The sequence below is a fragment of the Anopheles merus genome, chromosome 2R (assembly GCF_017562075.2).
Source record: "Anopheles merus strain MAF chromosome 2R, AmerM5.1, whole genome shotgun sequence".
In the NCBI taxonomy this organism is placed as follows: Eukaryota; Metazoa; Arthropoda; class Insecta; order Diptera; family Culicidae; genus Anopheles; species Anopheles merus.
In genome coordinates, this window is record NC_054082.1 from 42,896,408 (window position 1) to 42,911,931 (window position 15,524).

Genomic DNA, 15,524 nt, shown 5'->3' on the forward strand with positions numbered 1-15,524 from the left:
CATCCATCAATTACGTAACGCTAAACATGCACATTTTCGACCCCCTTTCCTCACAGTGTAACAAAATGCAAAGTTGGAAGAAACCCTTCCTCAAAAATTGCGTAACAGATTGTGACTACACCCATATATCCCACAGTTTATGTTATTGAATAATATCGGATGTTTTGTGAATTCTCAATCAACATGTCTTCATAGCCGCAAGTCTTCATAACCTTGATAATATGACATTGACTTACGAACAAAATCGGTAGTGTTTGCAGGAGTTTTGGCTGTATTTTTATATATCCATAAAATTACGACCAATATCAGCTCTGCTGAAAAAGGGCTAACTGGTTTAAGTCCATCTTCTGTTTGATTGAAACGAATAGTGTTTGAAAGGAATTGGATTGGTATTACACCTGTTTCCAGCGTTACAGTGGAATTTTGAGCCACTTGTTTAGAGTCGCGTGTCGGCACCTGCGAATCGCATGTCACTATCAACAAATGCGTGCCTTTAAAATACAATACGTCGTCCCAGTGACGGAAGGCAACGTTACTGCGATGATCTTTTGGTATTTTCTTTCCATTTGTCCGTGGTAACCAAATTTCATCGTGGGTTCTATGTTCATGTGAACCGGCCCCCTAGCAATGACGGACTGTTCAGCTAGGCGGTAATCGAAAAGTCGCGAAATCCTGGCAAACGGCATAATCGCATAAGTTGTCGAATCAAGAAGAAGAATCATCGTTTAATAATAATTTTTTATTCCAAAAAGGTTTTGCGAACATTTTGTTTTGCGTTACGTAACAAAAGTTTAACTTCTCTTCCTTACCCGTGTAACAAATCATAACGATTGACGACACTCCCTCTCCGGCCCATCAGTGTTACGTAATTAATGGAAGACGCCTTAGGCCGGCGTTTTGTTGATCTTTTAATACTTCATTCTTTCCCCGAGATACGCGAATAATACGTTTTTCAGCCAAAATATGAATGACTAAAAACTATTTATGATTAAATTCAATAATGTTAATACTTATTTCATACAATTCGTGTAGAAAAGTTATTTCTGTGCATTTAGCGATTTGAAACTAAGGTTGAACTTAGATTTCAAAATTGTACCAATTTGACGCATGAACTGTCAACACTCATAATTCGTGTATCTCGAATGTCGCGTAACTCGGGGAAAGACTGTACTTGGAAGCGCGCAATTGTACAAAGTTGCAATGGACGGTAGGTTTTAGGTCTACAGGTATAAATACAGTTGTCCAAGGATACGACATTGCTAAGACCATTTTAAATTACAATACTTTCAATTTAAGTAATTTTTGGTTTCCTACCGTTATGATGTACGTAACCATTGGCGATAAATTGCAATGCAATGAACGCTGGATGTGTCAAAATAGCCCTGTTGGTGTACAAACATATCGGCAGAGGATCACGACGAGATACGTAGATGCAGCGCATCCTTTTTATGTCGTAGTCTAAAATGGGCAGCAGGAAGCTAAAGTCTTGTTTGTTTGACTGCCAGCTGATGAACATGGCCATCAGTTCACACATGTCCGTGCCTGCTCGCAGTCATGGAGACCGGAACAGGTGCTATTTTAAATTGGCAGATCCGGTAGGAGTTTTCAGCCGTTTGCTTTCGTCTTGCTGTAGCGTCACGTCAAGCCTCGGGCAACGGATGTAACCAGTCTGTCAGAGGTCGGAAAACCCCTTTACGCTTCGACAGACATCCGTCGAAGTTGATTGATTGGGTTTTGCGTTGGTTCTAGCCCGCCGGTTCATATTTCAACCCCGGGAAAATCCCTCAACAACTGGGCCTTGGGCATACTTCGGGTGTAAGGGTGATAGCATGCAGACAGAGAATCGCAATGAAGGAGAAGGATTCCTTTCATCGACATGCTTAAACTCAAGGGTTTGCTGTTGAAATCGGGGTAAAAAAGGGTTGAAGGTGAACTATCCTAGATAAATCTTTCTTCCATTGACGATTCGTTGCCTCGGTTTGAAAAATGGTTGTGCCTGTGTAAGAACCAGCTTGCGCATCTCTCACATTGCCATTCGTTGCAAATCGTGCAACGATGCATTTGACTGGTCGCAGTTGTGGGAAAGCATTGAACTATGGGCCAGTTTAAGCGGCGATCTAAGAGAATAGGTATTTCATAAGACTAGTTTTTGTTAGATACCCTTCATTCTCCTAAACCACCCCATTCTATTTATGTTCCTGCTGAGTCGTCAATTTTATTTTTTTTTTAATTTAAATTGCTCGCGTGACGTATAAAGATGAAAGAAGCTAACATTCTCTCAAAATAGTTATGAAAGTTAAAATATGGGAGTTGAACAATGAGCATCAACATTGGCAATTCATCGTTTCGTTCGAAAGCTATTTTTCATGTGTAAACATTTTTATGAACGTTCGAACGAGGGAACAGATCGGTGCTTTTTTGCATGATGCATGATGGCTAAACATTGACGTTAGCTGAAAAACTGGAATGTATTTCCAGTTACGTACGGGTATCGCATCAATTTGATTGGTTTGAAATTTGATTTAATTTTCATGTGTAAAGAAATTCCCAACACTTTTCTTACGGGAATCTTCCATATTGATTGATTGATTGAAAGAAGTTAAATTGTATAGACGATTTATAAAGATGTATAAAAACGTTCAATTTCATAGATACTCCTTTGATGGATAATCCTTTTCACAATTAAACAAATAATTCTAGGATGGATAAAGTGGAAGATGCCTATCGTTTGATGTGTTATAAAACTGATTATTCTGTCTTACCATTACTACATCAATATGTTGCATCATTTCTTGCGATTGTACGATGTGCAGATACACTTTGTGTATAAATTAGATCGTGCAAGCTTTCATTACATTCAATAACACAATATAAAATTCATCAGAACATAAACGTTGCATCTTGCAAGGATCCTGAAAAGCAATCGCAATAAAATAACAAGTCCATAATTTAATTCCATATTCCATCGTTATACTCTCGGCATGTATCTAAAACCGCTTTTTCCGTGCCTGCTTGCTATCGTTCCAATTTGCCAAAGTGTCCGAGATTGGCAGCGTACTTGTGCTTCAATTTACTGTCTAATGACTATACATGGCTTCTGGCACAATGCTTCCTTTCACATGGCGCAGTTCGTCATATGCCAGAAGATATTTCAAATTACCTCTCTAGTCCGTATTTGGCGCTACATGTCGTTGGAAATGGTAGGAATGCAAAATTAATTCACCGTCTGAGACCATCATTCTTGGTCGTAGTAGCTGTTATCATGTCTGTTTGTTGTGTTATAGCTTTGTCTAGGTAACTTTTTTGTTAACTCATAAAACAGAGAGAAAAAAAATACCATAAGCCACGGATATTGCAAACTTTTAATAATAAATGATGAAATTATTTACTCGCGCAAAGAGTATCAATAGAGCCGTGCCAGTGCAAGCGCTCATCAATATTTGATTGGTGTTCGCTGTTCGATTTATTGACGACATAGGTACATCCCCAAAATCCTGGTGTCTTCTTCTGGTGTTAATTGAACGTGTTAAATGTTGAAACGGCAAGCGCAAAGATGACTACGAATAAAGCTGTAGAAGTATTCATCGTATTCATAAAATTATACTCCGGATAATTCAAATAACAGAACATAAGGACGCACAGCAAAGGAGCACAATTTTTTTGCTTGTTTTCATTTAAAATTGTGTGCCAAGCTTTGGTTGAAGGAATTGACAAAAAGAATAAAAAAAAACAGTTTATTTTTGTTTTAGCTAGGAATGCATATAATGTTTCCATTTTAACGTTTTAACGCAATATCATAATACTGTATATTGAAGACAATATCATAATAAGTAATAGCATATTAGCAGTAAAATAATTCATCTAAACAACTATGAAATTGAATATGTAACAATTTCCAATAGATTTCATATATTTCAGAGTGGTGCAAATGTACAATTGTAACTAAATAATTATTTTAAATTAGCAATTGAGATTGTGATCAGCAGGATTGTGGTCCAGAATATTGAAATTTAAATTGCTACAATCAGCACTTAATTAATGTAAGTGGTATCACGCAACCTCCGATGCGGCTTGTTAAAATGTTCCATACGACGATATGTACGTGAACAGTTAAGAACAGTGTATCTGCCTCGTACTGGCAGAATAAGGTGCTTTGCACAACTTTCAACTGCCAAGATTGGACGAGCGGTGAAGCAAGCATTGCGTTCTGGGCAAGAGTAAGCATACCCACACACCATCCCTGCAGTGTAGTGGCTTTAGAGCCACACGTGCAGCTGCAACAGTATGCCGAAAAGTTTGCTCTATCTTTTACGATGCCTTGATTTTGCATGCTTCTTGTTAGTGTGAAGGAATCACGTTGTGCCATCACGTGTCGGCAAAAGTTTTCAAGCTCATCTAAGTTTGCACAATGTACAGTATTAAGTTTTGTGATGGCATGATTAGACGGGTTATTGAATGACCGTAAAGAATGAGTCATGGTTTACAATTTACACTATTTACTTAGCAAGTGGAGTAATTACATTTCCTTGTATCTAATGTGATTGCTTTGCTATGATCTATTATTTATTGAAGATTAGATCCTATAGAAATGTTTAAAACTGTTGTTAGCACTCTCTTTTGCAGTGAAATTATATCACTATTTTAGCAAGTTTAATAGTAATAGAACTATTTTATGTTAGTACTTGTATGACATCACATTTTAAATTGTCCATTTGCTACATTTCTTTGACTCGGATGATCAAACATAACGTTAAGCTTAGCATCCTAGCAACACTTAGCAAAGCAATCAACATAAAAGCACCACTATCACGCTCCATAGTGTCCATAATTTACTAAAACTGTAGTGTGTTTGACAGGCGTATCAGCACCCCATTACGGTACCACCACGCATCTGGCGTACCACCATGTTTATCTCATTGTGAAAGGATGTTTAGAATGCAACGATTTTACAGCGTTTTCTGCTGCTACTGCTGGTTTGGTAAAATAACATGTTTAGGTTGTCGATGCTATCGTGGTTGGCCTGGGACGGATTACTGTAGGGTCGTAAAATGTCAGCTTGTGAGGTAACTTTAGTTGTATCTGCGATGTACCTTGCGCGATAACAAGAGCCGCATTGCTATCATGTTGGGACAGCTTTTCAATCCAACCGCAATCCATTTGTGCTCAGTTTATTGGAACTGCTGGGTGCAAATTGGTAGCAGGATGCAATCCAACCACAACAATGGCAAATTTGTAGAAACCAAACGCTTAAAAGACAAATGCATTTTGTTGGTGTTGAGCTTTGCGTTGCGTTGTGATGTGATAAAATTGTAAAGTTATAGATCGGTTCGTTCTCCACTACATACTTTACTCGAAATGTTAGCGTAGTTAGAATTAGAGTCAAAGTCAACTATGTTCGATTTTGGATTAAGCAAATGCTTTTTTCAGTGGAACGCATAATATGATGTCAGACTCTCAGAATGATCAAGTAAAGTTAATCGTAGAAGGGACTTTTGGAAAGTTTAATACATTATATTTTTTAAAAATCAGCCTGCTAAATGCTTGATGCTTATGGTATATTTTAATGAATCTCCTTCAAATCATTAAACACAATCATAATGCATATTGCTATCGTCGCGTTATTAAAGGGTAATCCCACGTAACACATTGTTTGATGAAACGAGTAATCAGGTGTTTTTAATAAAAAAAAACAAAACAAAACCGAATAATAGTTTTTGGGTATGTTGACATTGGGGCCCTTTCCGTTTTAAGTTCGTAAGCTGAATTTACAGCCTGTCAGCTATTTGCATTGTAGCATTGTAGCTATCAAAGTGGGTATAGTATACAGGAGGGCTTATCCCAAGATATGTGTGTTTAGAAGGCTGATTTTTAGCGCTTCTGCTTCTGAATGAAGATTTTAAGAATGTTTTGTGTATTTGTCAAGCTACGAAAAAGTCTGCTTGAGAAAAAGTTTTCAGCCGTCCTGTCAAAAAGTGACTGCCCTGTCCTGTCCTGTCAAAGAGACTTCAAATTCGGTTATGAAAAACATGAGACTATTTAGGATTTTGAATTTGATTGAGCAGGTAGTCGAATCTAATACTAGCTTTGAGGCTAAAATAATCTAGGTTGAAAATAGCAAGCTAGTTTTGTGTGTGGTTTTGTATGGTGTGTTGATATGATTTCAGCCTCCAACTGTCAAACTCCATACAAAAAGCTGACTAGAATCGTGAAGGGGCCCCATTGTTGTAAAAAAACATTTTTGGTTAGTAAAATATAGTATCCTCATAATCTCGCTGGCGAGGTGTAAAATTTTCAACTTACTCTACAACCATGTGCAAACCGCTTAACATACCTCCGGTTTCCGGTTGCTCATGTATTGCCAAGACCATTGCTTGAGTTTCATGTTAATAGTCAAACGATCTAGTCTGCATTTTAGGATTTTGGTTACAGCACTCACAAACCCGTCGCTATGCTTAGGTAGAGCTAGCATAGGTTCTTTTTTTTGAGCTACACTATCAATGTGCGGAATGATATTGAACGAAGACGAAATTGTGACATCGTATATTTGTGCACGAGCTGTAAACGATTTCCGTTGATAATTTTCCACACATCCGATCAGCAGCAAGAGCTTTGTCGAGCAGAGCTTGTCGCTTGCTGGCCGGTTGTTTTTACGGTGGCAGTGGATCTTTCGCTAACAAACGGTTCCCAAAATCGATTCGTCGATAAGAAGCTTTTGCACAGGAAAACTTAGTAAGGCAAACTATCATTCGACTTTTTTCCTGCCGAATTCATGTAACCATACCGAACCGTACCGCTACAGAATGGTACAATGACACAGTTCTATATAGCAAAAAAAAGGATAAAGCTTTTCCTCGAACATATTCCGCCTGCAGTTGATAGTTTTCTCGACGTTCTATGCTTCATCATTCGCATCCGGGAGTCGTGCAAAAGGAACTAAAGACAGTGAAACCCTGCAAGGGTCTGCCGTTTCCGCACACGTTTTGCTCCATTGTTGGAAGAAAATCTCTTCTTTGTCGATATTTGTGCCGCTCTTCTCCTTGCACTTTGCTGCTCACTCCTCCTCCAATGTTGTTCAGGAAGAATTTATGGTTTTACACTACCATCCGATAGAGCTGTTTTTGAAGTGGTCAAAGTGAAGAGATTTTCTCTTCCGACCCTTAGCACACTCCCACGATGCATTTCCACTTTACGCTTGACAAAAGCTTTCACCATGTGCTTGAACCGAGCCTTAGAGTATGCATGCAAGAGGGAAAAATAAAGTTTCTACTATAAAGCCATTAGTGATTCATTTCAACTTTTTCGATTCGTTTCACCCTTTCGCTATCAGTGTGCCCTTGTCTTTCTTGCGATTGCCCTATCGGTTTATTTTATTTCTTCTTCTTGCTGTCCTGCCAGTCACTGTGCTGTCGATTATCGTCGAAACGCCGACAGTTGTCCCGCATGCTTTCGGGATATCAATCAATCGCAGGCCCATAAAGGATGGCATTGCACTCCAGGTTCGGCGAAAAATAATATGAAGAGGATTTATAAGATCTAAGTGCATATTTCTCGACTCGTGGCTATCTCTTATCTTTAAAGCGCTACGTCCAAAAGAGCGTGTTTTAAAAATAATGCATCTTTATTTTTAAATCTCCATGGAATGTTGTAAAAATAAGTACAGCAAGGATATAAATAAAATATATTGAAACACTCCAAATTCTTACATTTTACAACAGTATCTTGTGACCTTGTTCTTTCCCATGGTGTGTTAATAAACTTTTGCAAGGATGCATTCATCGCTATACACAGTGAAGTGAACGAACTATTGTAAATCGTAAGTAATGACTGGAAACGAACCGAACAATCGCTCAATAGCCGCGATTGCGTCCCGATGGAATAGATGGATGCTCAATGATCGGATTCGTTTTATGACCAAGTGATTGGGTGGCACGAACAGACGCAAACTTAAGGATCCGTAATCGTTCTGCTTTCAGTGCAACCACATTAATCATCCGTTCGGTTGGAAGGGATTTGCACCATGAATGACACGAACGCTTCACCCGAGACCGTTAAAGGTCCAGATAGGTGCGATGAAATGAGAGAGTTTTTATTGCAAACTTCCTTTTTCGTGATTAGTTTTATTTTTGGGACGTTATGTTCAGGAAGTTCAATCATTCAGCACAAAACCCCAAAACTGTATGCGAATACTTTCAGTCAAAGATTAGCAATCTAGTTGTGAGTGTTTAAAAAAATGGTTAGTAAACTTTTCTTTTTTACAGGGCACTAAGTCATCATTCATAATAAATTTCCTTGGTTATCATCGACGTGTAAAAGATGATGAGATAATTGAAGTTTGAATGTACTCTTCACACCATGAATAAGATTTAGTTAGGTCTTAATGCTAGAATCTAGCCCTCGGTAATTACAATGATGATTATTGTTATGGCTGTCATTACGAACCTGATGGCAACAGGTGCCTCGTTTGCGGTACTGTTAGAAATTGGAATATTTTGATAACGACTCGGTACGGATATCTGCAGACATTTGCTGGTGGACTGGGAGCACCATACCTTATGTCACATGCAAATGTCTTGTATCCTTGTGAATAATATTAAGGCCCTTTTTATGTTTCTACATCTTTTCAAATTGTATTGTATTTTCAATTGCTTGTAAAAATATCCATGTCTCGAAAAAAGAAATAAAATTTGAAGGATTTTCTCAAATATTGTTTTCTGTTTTCATCAATGTGTTTGTGCTCAACGATTGTAAAGAATCGCATTTGTAAAAAATGGACCTTTGAAGCTGCACATGATGGTACAGACTCGCGATGTGCGACCATGCGCGATGTGTCCTTTCTAGTATCAGTCACTTTATTTATAGATTGATGTGGGCGGATTGCCCTCCATCATTGCGTACCTGGCGAGAGAAAATAGCTGTCTTACCTTCTTTTTTGTTAATATTGTTGTAGTTATTGTTGTTTGTTGGCTTTATTCCAGGTTCGCTTAGCGATCCTTGCCGTAGTCTCGTATTCCTTTGTCAATTACGAAAAGGGCTGATTTGTGTTGGATCCGGCTCGAGGACCTAACCTCCGTCCACTGGAATGTCCCTCGGCTTGGCCCCTTACCGCTCTGATACGTTGGATATTCACTTCTGAACCATGAACTGGTCCTTCGGCCAGGACTTGGGGGCATTTTGAGGACGAACGTCACTGCAACGAGGGGAGAAACGCAGAAACAGGAATGTTTAAAAAAATTCAATCAATACCAAGCGCTTCGCTGTCATAGAATGTAGGAAAAGGAATGTAATAAAATAGGCAGGCAATAACGCTTAAGCAATAACGATAAGTATGTTTTAAAACGTAGTGTGAAGCATTTTAAGCTTAGGTGGAAGAATGTTTAATAGCAACCTCATGTTTAATGCTTCACATTCAGTTTCCGGAGTGTTTTCTGTTCGAAAATTATTCGGAAAAAAATCGAATCTGTGACAAGGCTTTGAATGGTTTGTATCCGCCTTGTTGTGAGTTCGTTTGGGTAAAGTTATTTATTAACCACGGAATATCTTCTTCCCAACTACACGTTTGAAGTACTTCATTTGCTTCTATCTCAACCACAGTGTGACCGATGCAATCCACGATAAATGTGAATAGACTCGTTCGTATACATCCGAAACGTCGGTAGCGCAGGGTACGCGAACAAAGGATGCGATGCCGTGCAACATTCCGTCGTAAATCAATGGTCCACCAGAGTCACCGGAACATGCTCCTTGGCCGAATGGACTGGAGACACAGATCACGCTGTCAAAGATGTTACCCGAGCCAGGACGTTCAGCCCGACATTCTTCCATTGTGAGTATGTTTACGTTCATGTATTGCAAGTTGTCCAGAACTTCAGCTGCGCCACTGTCCATGGTCTAGAATTGAAGAGATTTTCGATGGAAAGCATATTTTTAATCGAAAATGAAGTGCATTCGGAATCCGCTAGATAATCTGTATTGGATGAAAACCAGTTTGAAACTAATTTAAAATTTGTGATTCAGGAACGGTGATCTCGAATATCAACGCACATTCGCACCGTTCTGTAGCACTGGCACCCATGATTACTTACATTCGATCTGCCCCAACCAGAAATGGAGGCTCCCGTTGCGGAAATCACATTCGTTGATGCTAAACCGATCGGTTGCGTGTGCTCATTGAACACAATCGGCTGTACAGTCTGTATCAAACTGATGTCATTCTCAATCGTACCTGGGTCGTAGAGCGGATGGTTTACAATTCGCATCGTACGGTAATATACTCCGCCCGACGCAAGCTTTACACTGCCCACGTACACGTTCAGGTTGGCCGGTTCCATTCCAATAGTACAGTGTGTTGCTGAGATAATCCATCGTGGTCCAATGATGGAACCACCACAGAAGTGGAAGTTTGGTGGGCGTCTCAGAGACACCTGGTGCGGGAACTGTCCCTCGGTAGCATCATATCCTCCAACAATTCGACCACCTTTGGAACCACTGGCCGGTAAGACAGCTGCACGATTGACAGACGAGAAAATTGATTGAGCGAAACGTTCAAATTTCATAGTCGCGGTATACTTACGACTTGCGGCCACCAGCCCAACAAGCAGTGCACATGTGAATGCTGTCACTCTAATCATTCCTAACCGAATGCTTTATGGCGTTACGTACGGGTGGAAAATCCACCAGACAGGTGTCACAAATATATACCAGCACGTATATAGAGTTCGATAGATAGGGTCGCGAGCAGATAGCGATAATCTCAATACGTTTATTGCACGCACAATTGCAACAATTGCGATGCGAAAATGAAATGAACAAACTCGTGCTCAACGTCACTCACAGGCCCTAGCTTATGCGTTTTATAGCCACCGGAAATGGAATCGTCGGCACCGTAATGCTCTTGCTTTGATCTGGTCGATTTATCGTAATGTCAAAATTTTACGCTGTAATCCAAATCTAGCTATCTGCTATCAATTGTTGTTACTTGCTGATAAGTGACCCAGCAGTAGCTTCAGACAGTAGGCGAGTGATTAACCTATATGCCAGCATTTTTTTAGGTCGTATCTGGCAATGTTAGGTGTTTTATGAGCCTTCAGTATTATCATTTAGGAAGATGCGAAGAATTATAGACACCCCAATCAAACGGTGATAAGGTTAGAATGAACTAATAAGGCTAGTTAGAATGATTATGACCAACGTCATTTATCAGGTGAAGGTGGATGAAAAACTCATAGGGCCTTTTGCTATCACCAAAGGTCTGCGCCAGGGGACGGGCTTGCTTGTCTCTTATTCAACCTGGCGCTAAAGAGGGCCATCCGGGACTTGAGGGTGGAGACTTCGGGAACCATCTTCTATAGGTGATTCTAGATTCTGGCATACCCTGATTATAAAGACATCACTGACACATCTCCTATGTAGCCGAAGCCTACCAAGGAATCGATAAGGCGGCAGAGAACCTTGGATAGCATGTAAACAAGGCAAAGTCCAAACTGAACGTGGCAACACCAGCCAACCAACAAATTCAAATATACGTAGAGTTACATACGAATAGGTGAAAGTATCGACCAAGATTTCACATATCTTGCGTCAAATATCAGCACCAACAATAGTGTCGAAGCTGAGCTGTGCGCAAGGATGCTGACCGTGAACCGGCCATTACACGGTCTAAGATAGCTGTTCACCTCAAAGAACCTGTCTTAACGGACGAAGCTGGGACTATATCGTACTGATATAGTACCGATACTCACATAGGGCTCTGGTGGATTGGCCATGTTATACGGATGGAAACGGACGACCCAACCCGTGAAGACTTTTTATGTCGTCCACAAGGACAGGGGGGGGGGGAGGCGTGGTAGGTCCAAATTGAGGTGGCAAGATGGCAATGAGGCGTCCACCATTTTGGCCAGGATAACGGATTGGCATACGAAGGCAGACGAGACCATGTGCGGTTTCGGACACTCCTGACTAAGATCGCAAAGCGGTTGTAGCACCAGATAAGTAAGTAATAAAACGGTTGTTGACAATACACGGCGAAGTAAAATGTAGACAACATGATTTACAGGGTTTACCAGTCCAATAAACAACGGTCCACTTGTTTATAACAATAGTCGTTTTAAATAAACACCGCTGTCTAACACTTCCTCACACGTCAGATGGTGTAAGCTACTCTGTCCAATTCAATAAGACAATTTTCGCCTTCGATTGCACAACGGTCGGATTCGGCACGGTTTCTTGTGGTCGTTGTATAATTAACAAAATTAATGTTTTGATTTATTGAAATGTATGGTTTATACTGCATATTGCTTGAATAAAAGAAACGTGTTTGAAAATGTTTGGTTTTTACAAAATTTGTCCCAACAAAACAAACTGTGCCGAATTGACAGTTGCTAATCGAAAGCGAAAATTGTGTTATTGAATTGGTCAGAGTAGCTTACAACATCTGACGTGTGAGCAAGTGGTAGACAGCGGTGTCTATTCAAAACGACTATTGCTATAAACAAGTGGACAGTTGTTTATTGGACTGGTAAACCCTGTATATAATATGCAATTTACAGCACTTTCGATGTTACTGTTGCAATAATCATGAAAGGAACACCTTAACTATCCATTCTCCAATTAAAAAAACACTTCTTGTTTCAGGTCTGATCACAAAGAGAATTTAATTAAAAGGTAAAACAAAGAAAATAAATTATTTCAAACAAATAAAACATTCGAAAATCGAAAACGAGAAAATTCGAGTAAAATATGTTCTAACGATAAGTCTTATGATAATTTCTGCTTATACACTGTTTACGGGACAGGCCGTATTGCTTGATGGTATTTTTGAATAGTGTTAGAATATTGACGTTAGAACACAAATGTGTGAAGTATTAAACATTTCTTGTTCAACCATATATCTCTGAAAATAATTATGTTTGATATCTTCTGCTTTTTTGTTTATAGTTTACATTATGTTTGGTATCAATGTTATTGAGTTTTAAAAATTTGAAAGTGCTGGCGCCAACAAATGAAACAACTAAATTATTAAAATGTTTACTTACTTTCACGAAAACGTTCCGTCCTTGCTGGCGGTCCGTATCGTGCGCCATTCGGGGGATTTCAAATCGTGGTTTTGGTGAGCTTGCAAGGATTCTGAAATTTATAAAGAATGATATATTTTTAAATAGTATATTCGGTAAATCATGAATCGCTTAAATTGTTTGTTCGAACGGTGCTGAATATCACAACTATCTTTTTGATAAATATCAATACTGCTATATTGTATCGTGTCGCTACTCAATGAATTCGCATGACTTTTAGATCAAGCCAAAGGCATGTACTTGAGTGTATGATACATATTTATGAACATTTTATGGCGGGTACACCAATAAGAGGAGGAATTAAAATTTTATGCCTGAGACTCGTTGCTCGCTCCCATTATGCAGCAATTGGTAGTGGCGATTTTGCCAGTTTCCCTGCCTTATGCGATCGTCCGGTCGGGCGGAACGACCTATCTGCTCGTTTGCTGGGCCGAAAAAAGACGTAACACAGCGTAATTATCACCACATTTATCGTCCCAACCGGAGCCCCTTGAGCTTGCTGATGGATGTTTGGGTCTTTTATTTCCCGTTGGTGCTGCTTTGATTCACGTTCTTTTTTGTTCATTTTTGGAAGCTTTGGATCGTTATTCGCGAGTGATTGAAGATTGTGTATTTTCGGTGTTATGGATCCATCGTGGTGTTCGGTATACACCCCCATGTCTCGTATCTGGACTACTGACTGATTTCCCTAAAGGATGTGCTGGAAATTTAACGAGAGTGGATTACTGTAAACATGCGTCCCATTCCATGGGTCGCCTTATTTCTTATTCGCCAAGTCTTTGGGGAGTGAGAAAATGGATCAAGAATATTTGTTGTTCAATTCGTTATTTGGGTGCAAGGAATTGTTGGTGCGATTTTTAGTACGGTTTTGTGGATCAAATTTATGTGCCTGCAGTTTTCCATCTTCGAGCTTCCTACTCTTTGGACGATGAGTGTTGTTCGTGATGATTATCATCAATTCCCAACCAAGCTAAACCGAAATGGTACGGGATACATATATACCGGATAACCACCACATGGAATTACTCTTTCGTGCTATTAGTTGGCCATGGCGAGTGCTTCACTCAGCATACTAAAGCCCGCAACAAATAGGCCAGACAGAAAAGTACAATTTTATGGATTCTTCGAAACGACACAAAAAATATAAGCCCAGGCTGTAAAGGTATCGTAAATACTGTAATAAGAGAAGGGAATCGATGTTACAATGTTGCCTCAAGCGCCAACAATGTACACCCTGCCAGAATAGCGCTTTGAAGTTCCACCTCCAGTAAGATACATTCGTGGTCGACTTAAAGTCGAAATCATTTTGACTTTGATTGTTTTTATGGCATCTCGTGTAAAAGCGAAAGATTATGTGTTATTTCTGGTTCAAACGAGTAAATTGCCAAGAAAAAAAGAAAACAATGATAGGCATATTATAAGTGTACACATGTTATGGCTGTTGGATGTTTGGATAACATTTTTCAGTAAAACTATTCAAAACGAACTGCGTTGAGTTTCTAAACCTATTGGAAACGAAATTACAACCAATTTACTTTAACATATAGCAATGTTGTTCAACACTATTACTTACACGCGAGTCAGGCTAAAACCATTCAATACTCTTTACGATCTAAAGATGGCATCGCGCCAGCGGGACTTTGTTTGATTTCATGATTTTGAACCCTGCCACGAAGCTTGGCTTTGCCAAATATTATCTGACCCTTGCGCTTCCACCAGCACGATGTCTTCTTTATTTCCACTAGGCACTTGGCGGGTAAAGATGTTCACCTTGACCTTTTGTTACTTTTGTTTCGGGGGACTGGATTACTGGAGGAACAATCGATTCGTGCGCTGAGTCAAAGTTCTTGAAGTATCATTAATTTTCCCCATTTCATCTATCCTGCCCCGGGCATGGAATTTGCTTTTGTCGAAATATCTCATCTCACTGGGTGGCAGGGCGTGTCCTACAGGCGAGAATGGCTGAGATAAAGAATCCATTCCACAACTCTGTCCAGCGACGGTAAGAGATAAGTCCCCGATGGTGTGGAGTTAAGTCGAACTTTAAAATTATTGGCCACAAATCATGCAGCTTACGATGGTGGTTAACTTTAAGCCCTAACCATAAGATTCAATTAACGGGACTGAGAAGAAGTAACTAGGGAGTGGCGGGCGGAGAATATGGGCGTTTTAACACTCGATGGATTTTATAACAGTTTTTAGATCTTCCAACCTAACCCTTCGCAACGTTTCAGACAACAAATGGAAGCGCGTTATATGTTTCATTACCCACATAAAACGCGTGAAATCATTTGAAATCTACAAAAACATATTTCCCATCCCCCATAGATGGTAGTTTAATCGGTGCTTTAATGAGATGGATAGCAGGGTCCTTCGTCCACATCGTTCGGGGTGGTGTGAGATTTTCATAATGTTTTGCTAATGGTTGGTCAGGTAGGCTCTAAGCGTGATTGA

The 15,524-nt window shown here is 39.7% G+C and overlaps 3 protein-coding genes across 15 annotated transcripts in view; 1 reads left to right on the forward strand and 2 right to left on the reverse strand.

The window, feature by feature from the left end:
- Window positions 1-15,524, forward strand: part of LOC121587838 (pseudouridine-metabolizing bifunctional protein C1861.05) — a 187,875-nt gene that overhangs the window by 63,183 nt on the left and 109,168 nt on the right. The window lies entirely within an intron of this gene.
- LOC121587837 overlaps window positions 1-15,524 on the reverse strand; it is a 127,783-nt gene that overhangs the window by 47,542 nt on the left and 64,717 nt on the right. For all 11 annotated transcript variants that reach the window (XR_006004118.1, XR_006004115.1, XR_006004116.1 and 8 more), the window contains 2 exons: window positions 13,032-13,122; window positions 8,922-9,187 (listed from right to left, as the gene is read on the reverse strand). The gene's annotated coding sequence lies outside the window, so the exon portion shown is untranslated. The remainder of the gene's footprint in view (window positions 1-8,921; window positions 9,188-13,031; window positions 13,123-15,524) is intronic.
- Window positions 9,501-10,684, reverse strand: LOC121587844 (chymotrypsin-2-like). The gene is made up of 3 exons (XM_041905055.1): window positions 10,571-10,684; window positions 10,083-10,501; window positions 9,501-9,888 (listed from the first exon to the last, which is right to left on the reverse strand). Exons 1-3 carry the CDS (start codon window positions 10,626-10,628, stop codon window positions 9,577-9,579), a joined length of 789 nt encoding a protein of 262 aa, XP_041760989.1. The 5' UTR covers window positions 10,629-10,684; the 3' UTR covers window positions 9,501-9,576.